Source organism: Carcharhinus amblyrhynchos, chromosome 6, assembly GCF_965287045.1.
Source record: "Carcharhinus amblyrhynchos chromosome 6, sCarAmb.v2.hapA, whole genome shotgun sequence".
NCBI classification, from domain to species: Eukaryota; Metazoa; Chordata; class Chondrichthyes; order Carcharhiniformes; family Carcharhinidae; genus Carcharhinus; species Carcharhinus amblyrhynchos.
In genome coordinates, this window is record NC_137329.1 from 41,938,442 (window position 1) to 41,961,072 (window position 22,631).

A 22,631-nucleotide genomic window follows, 5' to 3' on the forward strand; every position below is an offset into this window, starting at 1 on the left:
ACGCATAATTATTTCCAAATGATCCTTTGCAATTCAGCTAATTAAGATGCAAACATTAAGCTGCAATCAGGCATGAAGAGCAAGGAATGGAATCCCTTTACCGTTTCCACTAGGTTTTGTTAGAAATTGGGAGTATTAAAATAGATTTGGTTGGTCTCTCAAAAGTCTGATTAAAAGTACAATCACATGGACTATATTCATTGCCATTTTTAGTAAATTATGTAACATAAGAACATAAGAAATAGGAGCAGGAGTAGGCCATCTGGCCCTTCGAGCCTGCCCCGCCATTCAATAAGATCATGGCTGATCTGTCGTGGCTCAGTTCCACTTTCCGGCCCTCTCCCCATAACCCTTAATCCCCTCTCTTATCAAAAACCCATCAACCCGCTTCTTGAAAATATTTAGCGAGGCAGCCTCCACCACTTCAACGGGTAGAGAATTCCAGAGATTCACCACCCTTTGAGTGAAGAAGTTCCTCCTCAACTCCGTTATAAAACGCCCCCCCTTTATCTTGAGGCTGTGCCCCCTAGTCCTACTGTCTTTTTTGAGCGGGAAGAGTCTCTCCACCTCTATCCTATCCATCCCATTCATCATCTTATATGTCTCGATGAGATCTCCCCTCATTCTTCTAAACTCCAACGAGTACAAGCCTAGTTTATTCAGCCTCTCCTCATAGCTCAACCCCCTCAACTCCGGTATCAGCCTAGTAAACCTCCTCTGCACTCCCTCCAAGGCCAAAATATCTTTGCGCAGGTGCGGCGCCCAAAACTGCACACAGTACTCCAGCTGCGGCCTCACCAATGCCCTATACAGCTGCAGCAAGACCTCCCTACTTTTATATTCAATCCCCTTCACTATGAAGGCCAGCATCCCATTTGCCTTCCTGACCACCTGCTGCACCTGCAAGCTGGGTTTTTGCGACTCATGCACAAGGACCCCGAGGTCCCTCTGCATCGTCGCCTGCTGCAGTTTTTCGCCACGTAAGTAATAGTCCTTCCTACCATTCTTCCTATCAAAGTGGACCACCTCACACTTGCCAACATTAAATTCCATTTGCCATTTCCTGGCCCATTCGCCCAGCCTATCTAGATCCTTCTGCAGACTCTCCACACCCTCCGCACAATTTGCCGTTCCCCCAATCTTGGTGTCATCAGCAAATTGCGACACCCTACACTCGGTTCCCTCCTCCAGATCATCTATATAAATGGTAAAAAGCTGAGGCCCCAGCACCGACCCCTGGGGCACTCCACTAGTCACCATCCGCCAATCCGAATAGCACCCGTTGACCCCCACTCTCTGCCTCCTATTTGACAACCAATCCTCTTTCCACGCTAACACCCTACCCCCAACTCCAAGTCCCCTGACCTTCTGCAATAACCTCTTATGAGGTACTTTGTCAAACGCCTTCTGAAAATCCAGAAAGACCACATCCACCGGCTCTCCTCTATCGGCCGCCGTAGACACATCCTCATAGAACTCCAGTAAATTTGTCAGACACGACTTCCCTTTAAGGAAACCGTGCTGCGTCTGCTCTATCAAGCAATTCCCTTCAAGATGCCTCGCAATTTCCTCCTTAATGACGGATTCTAACATTTTACCTACCACAGACGTTAAACTAACCGGCCTATAATTCCCTGCCTTTTGCCTGGCACCCTTCTTAAACAACGGCGTAACATTAGCCGTTTTCCAATCCTCCGGCACTTCTACAAAGCAATACTTACTTCCCAGCCTGGATACCCTCCCATGTAGAAGCAAGTTTGATGAGAATACGATCCTTGTTGATTCCAGCATCCTTATACATTTGAATTAGGCGTTGGGCCTTTCGGACCATAGCATCTTTGTCAAATGACAACCTAGCATAGATCAAAAATGAGCAACAGGCACATCCAGGTGATGCAGTTAGTCAAAAAAACAACAGTTTGTTTAATTATTTCATGCGTTGTAGGTGTTATTGACAAGATTGGCATTTGATGCCACCCTCAATTACCCTCAAGAAGGTGTCAGTAAGCTACCTGTTGAATCACTGCAGCTCATATGTTGTAGGTACATCCAGTGTTGCAAGGGTGTTCCAGATTTTTAACTGAGTGACAATGAAGGAAAAGAGATGCAGTTCCAAGTCAGGGCAGCGTGCGGTTTGGAGGAGGATTGGTGAGTTGCTTAAATGAGTCAGCAGATCCTACACACTTCAGCCACTATGCACCAATGGTGGTGGGAGCAAAAGTTTAAAGTAGTGGATAGGGTATCATGCATACAACTTTAGTCCAAATGGCGTTGAGTTCCTAGCATTGTTGGAGCTGCACTCATCCAGGCAAGTGGAAATATTCCATCATATTCCTGACCTGCGCCTTGCAGGTAGTGGACATGCTTTGGAGAATTAATCATCACTTCTCTCTAGTGGAGTTAAATTGTAAAGAGAAGATCTAAAATTTTATTTTCATACTAGTGAGGTGTAAATGGTGAATCACAGGGATCAGTGTTGGAACCATTGTCCTTCCTGTTACCTAACGATTGGGATTTAGGTAGAGGAGTCAGTGTCAATATACATAAAACACAAAGACAAGAAACATGTTTTAAATTAACATGAGGTCAGCAAATGACTTCATGATATGATAAAATAATGTCACTACATCATGAACATACAAAGTAGAGGGCTATATTAAAGCAAACTGGGCAACCCACTAATTCTATTGGGCAGATAAGTTTAAAATTGACTGTACTCGATATTTATTGTAAGCTGCTGTTCAAGTATTATCAATTTTTTACCTTGCATCAACTTCAGTTGAAACTCTGCCAGGAATTTTCTTCAAAATTTCCACCCCAAAGTTGATAAACAGCTTGTCTACGACATTGGACATTTGTTCAGCCTCAGATCTGAGAACAAAAAAGGTAGTTTTAAGTTACAAGGAAAAGTCGGACAGGCTGGGTTTGTTTCCATTGGAGTTTAGAAGGAGGACAGATGATCTTATTGAAACACAGGATTCTAAAGAGACTTGACACGGTCGACGCTGAAAGGGTGATTCCCCTTATGAGAGGACTAGAACAAGAGGGCAGTTTAAAAGCAAGGGGTCTCCCATCAAATAAAATTTTAAAAATGAGAATAAGTGTCATGAATTTTTGGAACTTTTGAAGGCAAGGTTATTCAGCTTTTTGACCAACAAGGGTTACTCAGGAGCAGGTGGAATGTGAACTTGAGGCCATTTTGCAGATCAGCCATGATCTTACTGAACAGCAGAGCAGTCCCGACCTGAGGCACCAAACAGTCTACTCCAGCTCCAAATTTGTATATTTGTAACAAGATGGCAAGAGACCAAGAGGTGCTGCTATCAAAAAGCGTCTAGATGTTTTTGTACATGAATCAGGAAGTTAACATGCAGCGTGTAATTAATACAGTTGACCAAGGAGAACTAGTGTATGTGGCTTATTCAGGCTTTCAGAAGGTTTTTGACAAGGTCTCACATACTGAGTATTAAGTAAAGTTAAAGCACGTAAGATTGCAGGTTACATCTTGACATGGATAGAAAGCTGGTTAGCAGATAGGAAGCAAAGAGTTGGCATAAATGGCAGTCAGTGACTAGTGGAGATCTGTACTAAAACTCCAACTGTTCACATTATTAATGATTTGGAAGAGGGAGCTGAATTATTATCTTCAATTTGCAGATGATACAAAGTTGGGCAGGAGAGTAAGCTGTGAGGAGGATGCAGGGGTGCTTCAGTGTGACTTAGACAGGCTGAGTGTATAAGCATATGCACGGCAGATGCAGTATAACTTAGACAAATGAGGTTATCCACTTTGGTAGCAATGATAGGAAGACAGACTATTACTTGAATGGCTGTAAATTGAGAGGAAACACTCAGCGAGACATTGGTGCCTCATGTATTAGTCACTGAAAATAAGCATGCAGTACAGCAGGCAGTAAAGAAGGCAAATGGTATGTTGGTCTACATTGCAAGAGGATTTGAATATAGGAATAGGGATATTTTGCTGCAATTGTATAGGGCGTTGGTGAGGCCACACCTGGAGGATTGTGTGCAGTTTTGGTGTCCTTGCTATTAGAGGGAATACAGCAAACATTTACCAACTGATTTCTGGGATGGCAGGTCATAGGAAGAGAGGCTAAATTGGTTAGGATATGTAGAAGAATTAGGGGGATCTCATAGAAACCTACAAAATTCTAACAGGGTAGATTCAGGAAGAAGGTTTTCAATGGTGGAGGAGATGGACTGAGGGGTCATATTTTGAAGATAAGGGGTAAACCTTTTAGAACTGAGGTGAGGAGGTTCCTTCACCTCGAGAGTGGTGAATGTATGGAATTCACTACCACAGAACGTAGCTGAGGCCAAAACAATGATTGATTTCAGGAAGAAATTAGAGCTAGCTCTAGGGGCTAAAGAGATCAAAGCATGTTGGGGGCGGGGGGGGGGGGGGGGTGCGAAATCAGGATATTGAATTTGATGATCAGCCATGATCAAAATGAATGGCAGAGCAGGCTTGAAGGGCCAAATGGCCTACTCCTGTTTCGAGTTTCTATGTTTATGTTTTTAGAACAGGATAAAAAAATTTGTAGGTTTGTTTTCATTAAAAAACAATTGTAATATAATAGTAGTCATACTGGAATTGCAGCTTTGAACAGACTTCACCTGGAGTTCCATGTACAATTTTGAATTTTTACCAAAGGAAGAATACACTTGCCTTTGTGAGACCAGAGCAAGTTTGAGAGGGAGAGATTCGTGCTGAGGGTAAGGCAGCTAGTGTTTGCTTGTTTACTTATTCGTTAAGTTTAAGTTTTTCTCGCGGGCTTATCTCCTTTCAAGTGTTTTTTTAACTGGGGAACGGGAAGCGGACCGCAGGGTAGTCTGGGAGTTTGAGTTTCTTAATTTACTATAAGTCACTCACCTGGGGAATCGACCTTATTGTGAGACCAGAGCAAGTTTGAGAGGGAGAGATTCGTGCTGAGGGTAAGGCAGCTAGTGTTTGCTTGCTTATTTATTTATTCATTAAGTTTAAGGTTTTTTTGTGGGCTTTTTTCCTTTCAAAAGTTTTTTTTTAAACTGGGAAAACTGTGCAGGTGCCTGACATGAACTACTGATGAAAGGGAACAATAAAACGAAGGCCACTCTATACAGCGGGCAATGTCAGTAGCAGGTAGCAGATAGCAGAATGAGAGGGAACACAGTGAAGGCTGAAGGGCTTTGGCTCAATGGGCTTCAGCGTAAACAGGCAGAGGCAGGGTAGGTTCTGTTCTTCATTCTTCCAGAAATTTAAAGAAAGGGGTAAGCATGAGTAAAAGGCCAGTTTGTTGCTTTCAGTGTTGGATGTGGGAGTTCATGGAGTTGCCTAGCTTCCCGGAATCCATATCTGCACCAGGTGCGTCGAATTGCAGCTCCTGAGGTACCTTGTTAGGGAACTGGAGCTGCAGCTCGATGACCTTAGTCTAGTCAGGGAGAATGAGGAATTAATAGAGGGAAGTTATAGGCAGGTAGTCACACCAAGGCCACGGGAAGAAGACACGTGGGTCACGGTTAGGAAGGGTAAAGGTCACATACTAGAGAGTACCCAGGTGGTTGTTCCCCTTAACAGTAAGGGCTGGGGGACAGACAACAGACAACAGCAGGGAAGGGACAGAGCAGTCAGTGAAGGGATCCCCTGTGGTTATCCCTCTCCAAAATAAGTATACCGTTTTGGATACTGTGGGAGGGGATGACCTTCCAGGGGTAAGCCAAGGTGACCAGGTCGCTGACATGGAGTCAGACTCTGTGGCTCTGAAGGGAAAGAGGGGGACTAGGAGAGCAATAGTAGTGGGGACAATAGTTAGAGGCACAGACAGGTGGTCCTGTGGGCGCAAACTAGACTCCAGGATAGTAGTCCGCCTCCCTGATGCCAGGGTCCTGGATGTCTCTGAGTGGGTAGGAAGCATACTAAACCAGGCAGATAACCAGACAGACGTCATTGTCCACATTGGTGCAAATGACGTAGGCAGAAAGAGCAGGGAGGTCCTGCGAAAGCAATTCAGGGAGTTGGGTAGTAGGCTAAAAAGTAGGGCCTCTAGGGTGGCAATCTCTGGACTACTCCCAGTGCCAAGCGCTAGTGTGGCTAGGAACAGGAGATTGTACAACTGAACGCATGGCTAAAGGACTGGTGCAGGAGGGAGGGTTTCAAATTCGTGGATCACTGGGAAGCCCTCAAGACAGGATGGCACCTGTACAAGAAGGACAGGTTACACCTTAACTGGAAGGGTATGAATATCCTGGCTGGGAGTTTTGCTAGTGTTGTTCGGGCGGGTTTAAACTAATGTGGCAGGGGGTGGGGATCAAAACAATAGGTCAATAAGCATAGAGGCTGGGGACGAACTTGGGGCCAGGACAAGGCTATTCTGGGGGAGGATGACCTCAGTGGGCCTGGAGGTCTGGAGTGCATCTGCTTCAATGCAAGGAGCGTAACGGGCAAGACAGACGAACTTAGAGCCTTAATGCTTGCGTGGAACTTGGATGTGGTTGCAGTGACGGAGACTTGGTTAAAAGGTCAGGACTGGCAGCTGAATATTCTGGGGTATAAGTGGTTTAGGCGCGACAGAGAAGGGACAAGGTGGGGGAGTAGCAATACTGGTTAGGGAGCATATTACAGTGGTACAGAGGGTGGACAACTTAGAAGGGTCATGTAACAAGTCACTGTGGGTGGAGCTCAGAAACAGGAAGGGCGCAGTCATTGTATTGGGGGTATACTACAGGCCTCCCAATAGCCCATGGGAATTTGAGGAATGGATATGTAAGAAGATTCTGGATAGGTGAAAAAAAAAGAGTCGCTGTAGTGAGCGACTTTAATTTCCCTTGTATAGACTGGAAATCACTTAGGGCTGGGGGACTGGATGGGGAGGAATTTATAAAGTGCGTACAGGAAGGTTCTTTGGAACAGTATGTGGTTAGTCCAACTAGAGAGGGTGCTGTACTGGACCTAGTACTGGGAATGAGCCCAGTCAGATCGTCAAAGTTTCAGTAGGGGAACATGTGGCAAATAGTGACCACAATTCTGTAAACTTGAGGATAGTAATGGAAAAAGATGAGTGTTGTTCTATGGGTAAGGTGCTGAATTGGGGGAAGGCAAACTAAGCCAGATTAGGCAGGATTTGATGGCTGTTGATTGGGAGAGGCTATTAGAGGGTAAATCCACATCTGGCATGTGGGAGTCTTTTAAGGAGCAGTTGATAAGGCTGCAGGACAGGCATGCGTCTATAAAAAAGAATGATAGGAAAGGTAAGATTCGAGAGCCGTGGATAACCAGGGAAATCGCAGGTCTAATCAAAAAGGAAAGAGGCATACGTAAGGTCCAGACAGCTAAAAACAGATGGAGCCATGGAGGGATACAGGGAAAGCAAAAAAGATTGTTCGTGGGAGCGCACGGAGAGAAGGTTACACGGAGTAAAGGTAAGTGATTGCCTTTGTAAAGATTTTTGCGGGCTTTTTAAACGGCATTTCTGCTTTAAAAGTTAAACAGGAAGTGGGCCGCAGGGCTTTGTGGGAAGGGATTTTTTACCGCACAAAGTATAAAAGGAGGGTTGCAGTAGACAGTGGGCAGTGGAGTGAGAAGGGAGCAAAGTGAGCTGTAAGGGCTTTGGAGAAAAGGGGCAAGGTCAGTCTAAATTCTTAACTGTGTTTAGAATTCACTAGGAGACTGAGATGGAGGGACATGTGATGTGCAGTTTCTGCATGATGTGGGAGCTGGTGGACCCCAAGGTGCTTCCCAGTGACTATGTCTGCGTTAAGTGCTGGTTGCTTGAGGTGCTCCAGCTCAAGGTAGACGAGCTGAGAGCTTCAGACACTGAGGCTCATCAGGGAGGGGGGACTGTAACCTGGATAACGGGTTACAAGAGAAATTCAAACCCCCTAAACTGACTAACTCTGAGGGTCAGGAACAGGAAGAAGGGAGGGAGGAAGGAGGGGGGAACCCAAAAGCCTCAGCCCCTGAATCTGCACAACAGGTTTAAGATTCTTGCTCCCAGTGTGGACAAGAACAAGGGCTGCAAAGTTGACGAGTAAACTGCCCACAGTACAGTGGTGCAGACAGAGGTCAAAGCGGAAGAGGAATGTAGTGGTAATTGGGGATAGGGTAGTTAGGGACATAGACACTGTCCTTTGTGACAAGGATAAAGAATACCGAAGAATGTGTTGTCTGCCTGGTGCTCGGGTCCAGGATGTCTCATCTGGGCTGCAGAAGAACCTGGAGTGGGAGGGTGAGAATCCGATCGTTGGCACCCACATGAACCACAACAACATAGGCAAAATAGGAACTAAGGATGTGCAGAGTGAGTATGCAAAGCTGGGAACCAAATTAAAAAGCAGAACCGAAAAGGTGGTTATCCCTAGATTACTACCTGAACCACATGCAGATGGGCACAGGGTAAATAGGATTAAGGAAATGAATGGGTGGCTCAGGGAATGGTGTGGGAGGAATGGGTTTGAATTTATGGGGCATTGGCACCAGTTTTGAGGCAGATGGGACCTGTTCAGCGTGGTTGCAGGGTGACAGGGACTGGGAACTGAATGTCCAGGGGTATCAGTTGCTTAGGAAGGATAGATGGGAGGAAAAAGTGGGTAGGGTAGCTCTGTTAATTAAGGATAATATCAGGGCGGTAGTAAGGGAAGATATAGGCTCCAAAGAGCAAAACATGGAATTGTTGTGGGTGGAGATAAGGAATAGTGAGGGGAGGAAGATGCTGGTGGGTGTGGTCAATAGGCCCCCAAATAATAACTGAGGTGGGGTGGGCTATAAACAAGCAAATAATTAATGCGTGCAGAAATGGAACGGTGATAATTATGGGGGATTTTAATCTGCATATTGATTGGATGACCCAACTTGGACGTGGTGGGCTTGAGGAAAAGTTCTTGGAATGCTGTCAGGATAGTTTCCTTGAACAGTATGTAATGGAACCTATGAGGGAGCGAGCTATCTTAGATCTGGTGTTGTGTAACAAGGCAGGTAGAATTAGGGATCTTCTTGAGGGATCCTCTTGGGACGAGTGATCATAGTATGATTGAATTTCTGATGTAGATGGAGGATGAGAAAGTAGGGTCCTGAACCTGTGACCTCTATTTGAGCAGAGGGGAGTATGATAGGATGAGAGCGGAATTGGCGAATGTAGATTGGGGGCGCAGATTGGTTGGTAGGACAGCTGAGGAACAGTGGAGGATTTTTAAGGAGATCTTTTTCAGTACTCAGCAGAAATATATTCCAATGGTAAAGGAGGACTGTAGGAGAAAGGATAACCAGCCGTGGTTATCTAAGGAAATAAAGGAGAGTATTAAATTAAAAGCTGATGCATTCAGAGTGGCTAAAAATAGTGGGCGACTAGAAGAGTGGAAAAGATTTAAAAATCAACAAAGAATGACTAAGAAGGTGATAAAGAAAGGAAAGATAGACTATAAAGCTAAACTAGCCTAAATATAAAAAATGACAGTAAAAGTTTTTACAAATATATAAAGAGGAGGAGGCTGGCTAGTGTGAATGTTGGAGGATGAGAGGGGGGATTCAGCTGTGGGCGATGAGGAAATGGCTGAGGCTTTAAATAAGTTTTTTGCCTTGGTTTTCACGGAGGAGGACACGAATAGTTTGCCGGATATTAAAGATAGTAATCGCATTTAGGCCCTCATCTCCTACCATCCTTCTATCACTAGAGAGGTAGTGCTTGATAGACTAATGGGACTGAAGGTGGACAAGTCCCCAGGACCGGATGGAATGCATCCCAGGGTTCTGAAAGAAATGGCAGAGGTGATAGTGGATGCCTTAGTAACTATTTATCAAAATTCGCTGGACTCTGGGGAAGTGCCGGAAGATTGGAAAACGGCAGCAGACAAAAGGCAGGGAATTATAGGTCAGTTAGTTTAATGTCTGTAGTTGGAAAAATACTTGAATCCGTCAAAGAAATAGCGAGGCACCTAGAAAAGAATGGTTTGATCGAGCAGACGCAACACAGATTCGTTAAGAGGAAGTCGTGTTTGACGAATTTATTAGATTTCTATGAGAATGTGACTAGTGCGGTAGACAGAGGAGAACTGGTGGATGTGGTGTTTTTAGATTTCCTAAAGGCGTTTGATAAGGTGCCTCACAAAAGGTTGCTGCAGAAGGTTAGGGTGCACGGAGTTGGGGGTAAGGTGTTAGCGTGGATAGAGGATTGTCTGTCCAATAGGAAGCAAAGAGTTGGTATTAATGGGTGCTATTCTGGTTGGCAGATGGTGACTAGTGGAGTGCCGCAGGGACTGGTGCTGGGGCCTCAACTGTTTTACCATTTATACAGATGATCTGGAGGAGGGGGCTGAGTGTAGGGTGATGAAATTTGCTGATGACACAGACATGAGTGGAAAAGGAAACTGCGTGGAGGGTGTGGAAAGTCTGCAGAGATCTGGCTGAGCGAGTGGGCGAGGACCTGGCAGATGGAGTATAATGTTAGCAAGTGTGAGGTTATCCACTTTGGCAGAAATAACAAAAGGAGGGATTATTATTTAAAAGGCGAAAAGCTGCAACATGCTACAGTGCAGAGGGACCTGGGGGTCCTTGTGCACGAGTTGCAAAAACCCAGTCTGCAGGTGATCAAGAAGGCAAATGGAATGTTGGCCTTTATAGCGAGGGGGATAGAATATACAAGTAGGGAGGTCTTGCTGCAACTGTACAGGGTACTGGTGAGGGCGCAGCTGGAGTACTGTGTGCAGTTTTGGTCGCCGCACTTGCGCAAGGATATATCAGCCTTGGAGGGAGTGCAGAGTTGGTTCACTAGGCTGATACCGGAGATGAGGGGGTTGGCCTATGAAGAAAGACTAAATAGACTGGGTCTGTACTCGTTGGAGTTTAGAAAGATGAGGGGGGATCTTATAGAGATGTATAAGATAATGAAGAGGATGGATAGGGTAGAGGCAGAGAGATTCTTCCCGCTTGGAAAGGATAGCAGGACTGGAGGACATAGCCTCAAGATAAAGGGGGGGTGGGGTGCAGTTTAGATCAGAGTTGAGGAGGAACTTCTTCACTCAAAGGGTGGTGAATCTCTGGAATTCTCTGCCTGTTGAAGTGGTGGAGGCTACCTTGCTGAATATATTTAAGTCACGGGTAGATAGGTTTCTGGTAGACAGGGGAATTAAGGGTTATGGGGAGAAAGCGGGAAAGTGGAACTGATCCACTTCAGATCAGCCATGATCTTATTGAACGGTGGGGCAGGCTCGAAGGGCTAGATGGCCGACTCCTGCTCCTATTTCTTATGTTCTTATGAGCTCAAATAGGGAATTAGAAGGGCAAAAAGGGGTCACAAAATGTTCTTGGCAGACAGGATTAAGGAGAATCCTAAGGCATTTTATACATACGTTAGGAACAAGAGGGTTGTCAAGGAAAGGATCGGACCTCTCAGGGACAGAGGAGGGGAATCATGCTTAGAACCCAAAGAAGTAGGTGAGATCCTAAATGAATACTTTGCATCAGGATTCACAAACGAAAGGGACATGTTGACTGGTACTGTCTCAGATGTGTTGACCCGTTAGAAAAAAATCTCAATTACAAGGGAGGAAGTGTTAGGTTTTTTTTTAGGAGACATTAAGACGGACAAGTCTCCAGGGCCTGATGGCATCTATCCTAGACTGCTTAGGGAGACAAGGGATGAAACTGCTGGGCCTCTAACAGAAATCTTTATCTCTTCACTGGACACTGGTGAGGTCCCAGAGGATTAGGGGAAAGCAAATGTGGTCCCATTATTTAATAAGAGTAGCAAAGATAATCCAGGTAATTAAAGGCCGGTGAGCTTGACGTCAGTGGTAGGGAAATTGTTGGAGAAGATTCTTAGAGATAGGATATATGTGCATTTAGAACACAATAATCTCATTAGCAACAGACAGCATGGTTTTGTACGAGAGAGATAATGCCTCACAAACTTGATTGAGTTTTTTGAGGAGGTGACAAAAATGATTGAGGAGGGAAGGGTGGTCGATGTCGTCTATATGGATTTTAGTAAAGCGTTTGACAAGGTCCCTCATGGCAGGCTGGTGCAAAAGGTTAAATCTCATGGGATAAAAGGTGAGCTAGCTAGATGGGTGGAGAACTGGCTTGGCCATAGAAAACAGAGGGTAGCAGTGGAGGGATCTTTTTCCGGTTGGAGGTCTGTGACTAGTGGTGTTCCACAGGGCTCTGTACTGAGACCTCTCCTGTTTGATAAAATAAAAATAAATGATCTGGAAGAAGATGTAGCTGATGTGATCAGTAAGTTTGTGGATGACACAAAGATTGCTGGACCTGCGGATAGTATGAACATTGTCAGAGAATACAGCAGGATATAGATATGCTGGAAAATTGGGCGGAGAAACGGCAGATGGAATTTAATCCAGATAAATGCGAAGTGATGCATCTCGGTAGATTTAATGCAGGACGGAGCTATACAATAAATGGCAGAACCACCAGGAGTATAGACACAGAGTGACCTGGGTGTGGAAGTCCACAGATCCCTAAAGGTGGCAGCACAGGTGGACAGGGTGGTGAAGAATGCATGTGGCATGCTTGCCTTTATTGGACAGGGCACAGAGTATAAAGGTTGGCATATGACGTTGCAGATACATAGAATGTTGGTTAGGCCACATTTGGAATACTGCGTCCAGTTCTGGTCGCCACACTACCAGAAGGACGTGGAGGCTTTGGAGACAGTACAGAAAAGGTTTACCAGGACGTTGCCTGGTATGGAGGGTCTTAGCTATGAGGAGAGATTGGGCAAACTGGGGTTGTTCTCCCTGGAAAGATGGAGGATGAGGGGTGACCTAATAGAGGTGTATAAAATTGTGAAGGGCATAGATAGGGTGAACAGTGGGAAGCTTTTTCCCAAATGACAAACACAAGGGGTTACAAGTTCAAGGTTAAGGGGGCAAGGTTCAACACAGATGTCAGGAGGATGTATTTTACACAGAGGGTGGTGGGGGCCTGGAATGTGCTGCCAAGGTGGTTGAGGCAGACACGCTGGGATCGTTTAAGATTTATCTAGATAGCCACACAAACAGACTGGGAATAGAGGGATACAAACAAATGGTCTAGTTAGGTGCATGAGCAGCACAGGCTTGGAGGGCCAAAGGGTCTGTTCTTGTGCTGTACTGATTTTTGTTCTTTGAGTGTAAGAACTGTTCACTAGGCAAATTCCTGGGATGAAAAGATTGTCCTACGAGGAGACTGACTCTCACTGGAATTTGGAAAAATGAGAGGCAATCTAATTGACATGTATATAATTCTTAAGGAGCTTGATAGGGTAAATGCTGCATGTATGTTTCCCCTAGCTGCAATTTAGGGCAAGGGGTGGTCATCCATTTAAGACTGAGGTCAGCACAGTGACTAGCACTGATGCCTCAGTGCCAGGGACCCAGTTCAATTCTGCCCTTGAGTGACTAAGTGTGGAGTTTGTACATTTTCCCAGAGTCTGCATGAGTTTCCTCCCACAGTCAAAAGCTGTGCAGGTTAGGTGGATTGGCCATGCTAAATTGCTGTTTAGTCTGTTAAAATGTGTAGGTTAGGGGGATTAGTGGGGTGATCACATCAGATTAAGGGATAGGACCTGGGTGGGATGCTCTTTTGAGAGTTGGTGCGGGCTTGAAGGGCTGAATGATCTCCTTCTGCACGATAGGAATTCTAAGAGGAGAAATTTCCTCACCCAAAAGGTTTGTAAGTTTTTAGAATTTTCCACCCTTGAGGGTTGTGAATGCTCGTTTTGTCTATATTCAGGTTAGAAATCAACCGATTTTGGGATATAGGGGATTGAGTGATTCATGGAGACAGGCTGAAGCTCAGCCGTGATCACATAAAATATAGTGGAGCAAGCTCAAAGTGCTGAACGGTATTATATTCCTGTTTCTCATGTACTTTGTCAAAGTGCAAGGAAAGAAGCAGATCCACAATTAAAATAAAATTTACTGAAATGAGAATGTACTGACAGTCAGTACATCTTTTCACGCAGCATTAATACCACTTTAAACATTATTCAAATAAATATTCCAATCTAATGTCAAGAATTGCAGATGCTTTGATTAGTATATTTATTTGAATATCAAGAATTGCAGGCAGTTGTTAAGTTTAAAGGGCAATGAGTGTAATCTTATACACATCCTTAAATCCAAGCTCTGGCTTCTGATGCATGAATATTTAGTGCAAAGAAGCTAGCACAGAATAAACTGATTCAGCTTGATTATATACTTACTGCACCTCAGACCACGTGTGATCATAATTGTTGATTGGGAAAAGGAGTTTTTGCTGCTACTCAAATCCGAGAAATATTTTATTTCCATTTAAGCATGGCTTGATTACACCCATCTTCAAATAGTTTGCACAGGTCCACAACTCTGATCATTAAATCATGCTACAATGTAATTAGTGTCATGTGACATTTCACAGGAGTGTTACCAAACAAAATTTGACAAACTATGCTCGTGGAGTTATTAGGACAGATCAACCAAGAGTAAATAGAGGCGATGGGCTTACGTGACTTGGTTTAAATTAGGATACAGCAGAATTTTCAGCGAACTGGGAAACTGACCAGAAGTGCATGAAACAGTCATGTCAAGAACCAACATAGGCATAGATTAGGTTTTTATGGACGAGTTGAGGCAGGGGAGGTGCTGGTGATGTTGCATTAAACAAGGAGGACATAAGAAACAGGAACAAATTAAACCATTCAGCTTCTTGACTCTGTTCCGTAATTCAATAAGATAATCTGCTGCCCCACCTTCTTTCCCAGGGGTATTCCCATGCCCCTGGACTCATAGTATCTGAGCAACCACAGCCTCAGGTGTGGGGACTTTCACAACGCTTAGAGTAAAGAAATATTTCCTCATTTAGTTCTAAATTAATGATTCTTTATTTGGAGACTGTGACCATAGTTTTAGACTCTCCAGCCAGCCAAAACATCTATGTGTCAAGCCATTTAGGAGTTTCTGCGTCTTGACGGCAAAGGTACATGGTCAAAAGCGCTTCACTGGGTCAGTCTGGCCGTGTCTGATAAAAGAAAGCATACGGCTAGTGAACAGAGCTTGTGAAGACTGAAGGCAATTGCTTCAATCTTCCCAAATGTTTAGTTGAAGGTCATTTCTGATCATCTAGTACTGGATGTTGGACAAGTAGTCTGACAATTTAGAGACAGTGGAAGTTGGAAGAGAGATGACAGTTAAGTAGAGCTGATTGTTGTCAGTGTATATGTGGAACCTGAGGGGTTTTCAGAGCATGTTACTAAACTGTAACGTGGACGAGAAGCCATTGCAGATGATTCTCTGACGATAATTGGATTATTATGAATAGAACTAAGTGAGTGCAGCCCCTTCCAGCTGGAAATTGAAGGAGACACTTTGGTGAAGGATGGTGTTGTCAATACATCTTAGATTGAAAAGTTATACAAAAGAACAAAATCAGCCTGGGAAACAGGCCCTTCGGCCCAATGTTATCTTAGCTAACGTTATGCTTCCAATACAATATGCAATTATTTAACAAATTCTCTACAAAGTTTGTTCCAAAAGAGAATACTTTGTAAATTTACTGTGGATCTAATGAGCAGGGAATGTCTAATATTTTGCTTCTTCCCATGTTTAGATTACAATTTGCATTTAAAAAGCCCATGCAGTTATTACCACTATGGCTTTACTTTAAAAGGTTTCTTACCCGCCATGGTTCTTTCCATACTCAATGGCATCATCCAGTAGTTTTTCATAGGCTGGCATCTGAGCAGCAGCAAGTATGAGTGATGGGTTGGTTGTGGCATCCTGGGGTTTGTATGCATCAATAGCTACATATGAAAAGCAACACATTCAATCATTGGTTAGAAATATTATGCTATTTGAAAAAAGGAAAAAAAAAGTAAACGGGCATATGACAATCAAGCAGGGAAAGGCATACATTCAATTTTAGGTTTGTTCTCTGTAATTACCAATATTTCTAAAATTTTTTTGCTTGCAGATGACAGGTCACTGCATATGTATGTACAGATTTTAGCAAGTGTTAAGTGAACTATATTGAGTGTATCACTGAATTTTAAATGAATCTTTTGTCATACATGCATCAGGACAGACACTAAAATGCTAAATTTCAAAGAGAACAACAGTCTATCCTGCCTTTGAAAGAGATGATGATTGGTTAGTAAGTTGGCATTGATTGGTTGAGACTTTGCCATGGCAAATTCACCAGGAAGTTATTGTACCCCATACTTTTCTTCATCCCAAATAAAGCTGAAACATCTGGACAAGTTCTTTTTGCCTGCATATGAATATATATAGTTCCTGGTCCAAAGATGTATGAGTTAGGTTGATTGGCTATGTTAAATTGCCCCTTAGTGTCAGGGGGGCTAGCTAGGATAGATACATGGGATTATGGGAGTAGGGTCTGGGTGGGATTGTGATCAGTGCAGACTCAATGGGCCAAATGGCCTCCTTCTGCACTGTAAGATTCCATGGTTCTATGTGACTTTTTAGAAGCTGTATGTATTTGTGTATAAAGCAGCAAGTCTTAAATTTAGAGGAAACAAATGCTTTCCTTTCCATCCACCTTATGGGATCCATTTTAATATTTTGTTTGTTCAATTTGTTTAAAAAATGCCCTTTCTGCAATTGTTCAGCTAGAGCTATAGTATACATATTCAGATACAGCTAGTGACATTATTATTGGAATTATCTCCTCAGTAATATTGGCTGTCTGGTTCAAATTTAACAAAAAAATTTCCTTTTTTAAAGAAAAAGTGCACACTTGTTTTGTTTCAGGTATCTGCCCATTACCCATATATATGTGTGCTGTGCAATATTCCTATAAAGGCCGTATTCAGATATTAAGAATTTTGCAATCGTTGCTTCCTGCAAAGTCAAAGTGACTAAGCAGTTTGTGCCCCACCTACATGTTGAACAACATTGTGTGGTCAAGATTTCATGGCATGCAGAAACAGTTCAAATTACAGCAAGAGAACTATAGATTCAATTTTCCTTGTGCTTGGGCACAATTCATTTCCTGCAACCAGAATTTTTTAAGGTTAATTTCTTTCCTTCCCTTCTTTCCCCAGGTTTCATCATTCTCCTCTTCCCTTTGCCAAGAATCCACATTAAAATCAGGTCAACGGGCATTGGGCACCCTGCAAAACCTTACCCAGGTGGGAAATATCAGCACTGTTTAATTGTAATTATACTAGGCATCACAACCTATTACGATTTATCTGGATAGCCACACAAGCAGACTGGGAATGGAGGCATACAGAAAAATGGTCTGGTTGGACCAATGAGCGGCGTAGGCTTGGGGGGCCCAGCTGATCATCTCCTCTCCTCATTCTACATCCACTTCTAGTAAGAAGCTATTGGATAGCAAGCAGAAGTAGTAAATACACTGTCTGGTTTTCCTTCATCCCAATAAGGGAGTACATTTGCATCACATCTTCTGTTACAAGAATGGAATTGAAACATGAACCTTCATCTGTAACAGTTGTGCACTGAATGTGTTGGAGGACATTCAATTCATCAAAAAAAGCATGTAAATCTAGATTTTCCTGTTTAAAACACCCCAGTATTAGAAAAGCAGAGACTTTTATTGATTTGTTTTTGCAAGACAAAAATGTAAGGCAGTTTGAGCACCATTGTATTCTATTATTATTATGAGGCAGGTACCAAATCCTTACAGGGAACAATATATTGCATTTTTCACAAGTTGCAACACAATTAACTTAAAACTTTAAATTTCAACTTGTTAAGTCAGCTTATGCTTTAAATCAATTCCCTTACTAAACCCAGATTTGAGCATTGGACAGACTGGACCCAGTGGACATTGTAAAGAGGGTTAGTCATAATTACAAATTCTCTGTTTCAATCCATAAAACCTTTCAGCAAAAAAAAAAGGCCATTTGACTAACTGAATGATTCCAGCTTTTTTTTTAGAACCGTGACAATTTCAAGTTTAATCTACTTTGGTGGTAAGAACTTGGAAATATTCATGACAATGAGAATGATGATACTTCACAAATGTGAAAAGCACTGTATACAAAAAAAAGTTTTATGTAGAATTTTTCAGAATGGGAAATCACTAAGATGGGTCATGTTCCACAGGTAGGCAAATGGTGCCATAAGAAAGATACAGTTTTATTTTGAAGCCTTTTTCAATAATTTTATTCACAAGGCAGTCAATCTAATTTAGCTAGACATTTGAGTCTATATAGGTTTAAATTTTGCAATATAGATTTAATTGATTCAGCCCAATTTTAGAAATGGGCAACTTGTTCTTACATTATTCAGTTGTATTTAAAGCACATTATGTATACACTACAGAGAAGTTTCAATGAGACACTTGCATTTGTTAGTAAAATTTTAGTGAACTGGTACCGAAAAACAGGATTGAATATTATGAAATGGTTGTATTGCGTCATTGTTCTGTACAGGATGCAAAAAGTTTAACTCATTTTGGTTCTCTAAAGCTCTTTCAAATCCTCTTTCCTAAGAGATACACAAATAGCAGCAACAACAAAGCCTCTGCTCATTTTGCTGGAATAAATTTAATAGTTATTGTTATACAGACTATACAAATTACCCTTGTTAGTTCAGACAGATTGCCACTGTAACAATATTATCTTTTGTTCACTGATACTTTATTGAGCTAGTTAGACAACACAAAATGAGGGGTGATATGAAACATAAGATTCTCAGGGTGGGGGTGGGGGGGGGGGAAAGAGGTGGTTTAGACAGGGTAAATACTGGGATGCTTATTTAAGACAGATTTGAGGAAGAATTTCTTTTCTCAAAAGAATCTTTGGAATTCTTTACCCCAAAAAGCTGTGGAGTCCGAGTCCTTGAATATTTTCAAGGCTGACATTGATTGGTTTTTAAACTCTGAAATTAAGGGTTACAGAGATCAGGCAGCAAAGTGAACCAGGTGAATGCAGTGTTCGAATTAACACTGCGTCAGTAAAAAGAACAGGAGTAGGCCATTCAGCTCTTTGAATCTTATTAAAATGACTCAAGCAGTCTCAGATCTGAATGGCCTACTCCTGTTCCTATTACCGACCCAGTATTAATTCAAACACTGCAGAATAACAAGGACAATATTAGTTCATTACAACGTCCTGGCCACAGTCTCTCTCTCAAGCAATCACCAAAAGACATCTGCTAGTTTGAGGACGTTGGTGTGAATGGTTGGATTCAAATTAATTAATACTCTGTCAAACACTTCATGACACCAAATATGTAAAATATAATTCATGTTCTTCTTTGACTATGGGACCATGACAGCCAAGCCTGCTCTTGTAGTGACATTTGCTGGAAGGTACACTGGACAATGGCATATGGCTCTGTCTCCCGCTATGTTCTTGTTTTTTTCAAAATTGGAAAGGATGTGTGGTAACAATTCAGACAGATCGACATGATGAAATACAAGTTGAGTAAAAACCAACACCTCTTTCAGGAATTAGGTCACATTCTCCCCAGCATCTTTGACTAAACATCAGGAAACAAAATACTGATGGATGCCATTGCCTCACATCCCTTAAAAAACACATGGATGAGCACGAGGCATATCATAACATTCATGGCCATGGGCCAAGTGCGGGCCCTCTTTTAAAGTGGGAGTTCAAATGTGTCAGTGCAGACTCGATGGGCTGAAGGGCCTCTTCTGCGCTGTATGATTCTATGCCATTTGCAGCTTACCGACTCTCGAACATAATGGGCAAGTTAGCAAGTATATTTTTGCAAAAAAGAAAATTGTCGTTTCCCTGGGGCTGATGAAGAGGTCACAACCCATTAGTTGATGTAATCAGCCACCTGATATATAGTCAGGAGTTGCAATTGGCACATTCCCTGGAGAATTTGAACCACGATTCATGAACTTTGGTTTAAAAGCATTTCAGACGTGACAAGCTTCTTAATCTTTTGGCTAAGATCAAGCATCAGATCAAGCCCAAGAGCATTGTCTCATTGTGTCAGCTTGGATCTTGTTTGCCTCCCTTGTGGGGAGTTAGATTCAATTGGAATTTGAATTTGGTTCTTGGAGGAAGGAATGGATTTGCCCAGTCCATTCTGACAGAATAAAAAAAAAGACAAGCTGGATGGCCACCTTCTCTGCTGTACATTTGTAGATGTGTGAAGTAACCAATTTCATTTATTTAAGCACAGGAGCCTTACAGACAAGCATGAGACCAGTAAGAGGAGAATAGTTTTAGTGGCTTCCATCTTTCCAGTGTGTTGAAAAGGTAATGACATTTGTATTTACATAACATCTTTTATGAACATTGGACATCTCAAAGTCCCCTACAGCCAAGTGAAGGGCTCTGAAGTGTGGTTACTGCTGCAATTCTGGAAACATGGCAACTTGCACACAACCTGTTTTGTTAAATCACATAATCCTGAAGTGCAAATGGAGGCCACTCTGCCAATCAGATCTGCACCAACTCTCTGATAGGACCTGGGTGAGATGTCTAGGCTGGGCAAATACATAGCACTATGGAGATACAGCATCTTACACACTCCCTATCTCCATAATGCTATATATTTACCCAACCCATACATCTCACCCAGGCCCTATCCCCGTAACCTCATGTATTTACCCCACTTACACACCTTGGAACACTAAAGGGCAATTTAGCACAGTGAATCCACCTAATGTGCACATCTCTGGACTGTGGGAGGAAACTAGAGTAGCAGGAGGAAACCCATGCGAGACACAGGGAAAACATGCAAACTCCACACAGTCACTCAAGCCCAGAATTGAACCCAGGTCCACAGTGCCAACCACTTTCCAACCTTTGATGTTGGATGAGGAATATACACACAGAATTCCTCAGCTCTTCCTCAAAAGTAGGGCAATGGGATCCTCTAATGTTTGCCTGGGGTGGGGGGTCTCAACTTAACAACTCATAGGTGGGGGGAGACAGCATCTCCAATACTGTGGCAGTGGCTGTTCTGCGTTGAATTCTCCCTGGACCTGAAGCACCCACTGAGCCACAGAGTGAGTGACTGGCGGGACACTACCAAGCTCATTCTGAGGTCTAACAGAAGCAAGACTTGAGAGAAATCCCCCCGAGGTGAGAGACAGCCGGAAGGTGGGGTGGGGAGGCCTCCCAGTGAGTTCCTGCTCCCCACAGGCCTGTCACTTCCCACCCCTTGCCTGAATGAGCAAACAACAAACAGCTCACAATGCGGGGTCTGATTAAAGGTGGCGATGATCCACTTCACACAGTGACGCTCTGCTCGGGGATCCCCCGCCCCCAATCCGGTAGGGGGTAAAGGCGGGGGTGGGGAAGACTGAGCAGAGTGGGTGGGTATTGTTGCCATGGAGATATCGCCCCCTCCCCCGGCCATCCTCACCGTTAAAGTCCCCGGTGTCTGCCACCACCACCGTGAATTCCTTAAGCTGTTCCAGCACCGACGCCATCTTCTGCCTCTTGGCTGTCAGCTCGCACTCTGCCATGGTGCGAGCAAGGGGCGGGCGGGCAGCTTTATCGGGAGGGCGGAGCGACGCGGGGCGCAGGGGAGGAGGATGATTCGGCCGCAGCCAATGGAGCCCCGCTCAACGCCGCACCACCTCCCACCCCCGCCGCCGGCAAGGCTTCTGCGCTGAGCTGGCCACCGCGAGCTGACCAATCACGCGCCACCAGGTCAGGAGACAGCCAATCAGCCGCTTCCCCACCCGGAGGAAGGCTAGCCAATCAGATCCCGCTCCCTTCCCCAACAACACTCGCGGCGCCCCATCCGATCGGCTTCGCTCCAAGAACGCACCAATGACAACACCGACTACACATCAGGTGATCAATTATATCAACAAGGGCATTCGATCAACCAATCAGGTGCGAAAACTCTTCACCAGTGACAGTGCGGCAGAGTGGTTAGTTCTGCTGCGTCACAGATCCAGGGGCTTGGGTTCGATTCCTGGCTTCGGTCAACGCTTTTGTGAAGTTTGCACATTGTTGCGTGTCGGCGTGGGTTTCCTCTGGATGCTCCGGTTTCCTTTCACAGTCCAAAGATGTGTAGGTTAAGTTGATTGGCCGTGCTAAAATTGCCCCTTAGTATTTGGAGATGTGTAGGTTAGAGGGATTGGTGGATAAGAGATGTGGGAGTAGGGCTTGGGTGGGATTGTGGGCAGTGCAGACTGGATGAGCTGATTGGCCTTTTCCTGCACTGTGCGGTTGTATGATTCCTCCTTGCCCCCGTCCCCCACAAACTCCAGGCAGTTTGCAAAAAAATTACTTTATTCATATCAAATCTGAAAGGTACATTACGAAACATTTCAAATTGTTGTCGCATTAAAGCAAAAGGGTCATCTAGACTCAAAACGTTGGCTCTATTCTCTCCCTACAGATGCTGTCAGATACATATCATGGGATACCTGTCATGATGCATTGTCAGCATGCCATCGCACCTACGTGAATGGACAATTTAACATTGTCGTGGGGTATTCTAGGATGAGAGAACATAAGAAATAGGAGCAGGAGTAGGCCATCTGGCCCTTTGAGCCTGCCCCGCCATTCAATAAGATCATGGCTGATCTGTCGTGGCTGAGTTCCACAGTCCTGCCCTCTCCCCATAACCCTTAATCCCCTCTCTTATCAAAAACCCATCAACCCGCGTCTTAAAAATATTTAGCGAGGTAGCCTCCACCACTTCAACGGGCAGAGAATTCCAGAGATTCACCA

General features: G+C 43.9%; 1 protein-coding gene across 2 annotated transcripts in view; it reads right to left on the bottom strand.

Annotated features, from left to right (window-relative positions):
• The window catches only part of taldo1 (transaldolase 1), a 29,831-nt gene extending 8,390 nt beyond the window's left edge, over positions 1-21,441 (bottom strand). For both annotated transcript variants that reach the window (XM_080190315.1, XM_080190316.1), the window contains exons 1-4: positions 21,307-21,441; positions 15,647-15,770; positions 2,764-2,871; positions 1,722-1,853 (exon numbers count right to left, since the gene is read on the bottom strand). In XM_080190315.1, coding sequence (XP_080046441.1) covers positions 1,722-1,853; positions 2,764-2,871; positions 15,647-15,770; positions 21,307-21,409 — 467 coding nt within the window. In that variant the 5' untranslated portion in view covers positions 21,410-21,441. The remainder of the gene's footprint in view (positions 1-1,721; positions 1,854-2,763; positions 2,872-15,646; positions 15,771-21,306) is intronic.
• Positions 21,442-22,631: the final 1,190 nt, after the last annotated feature.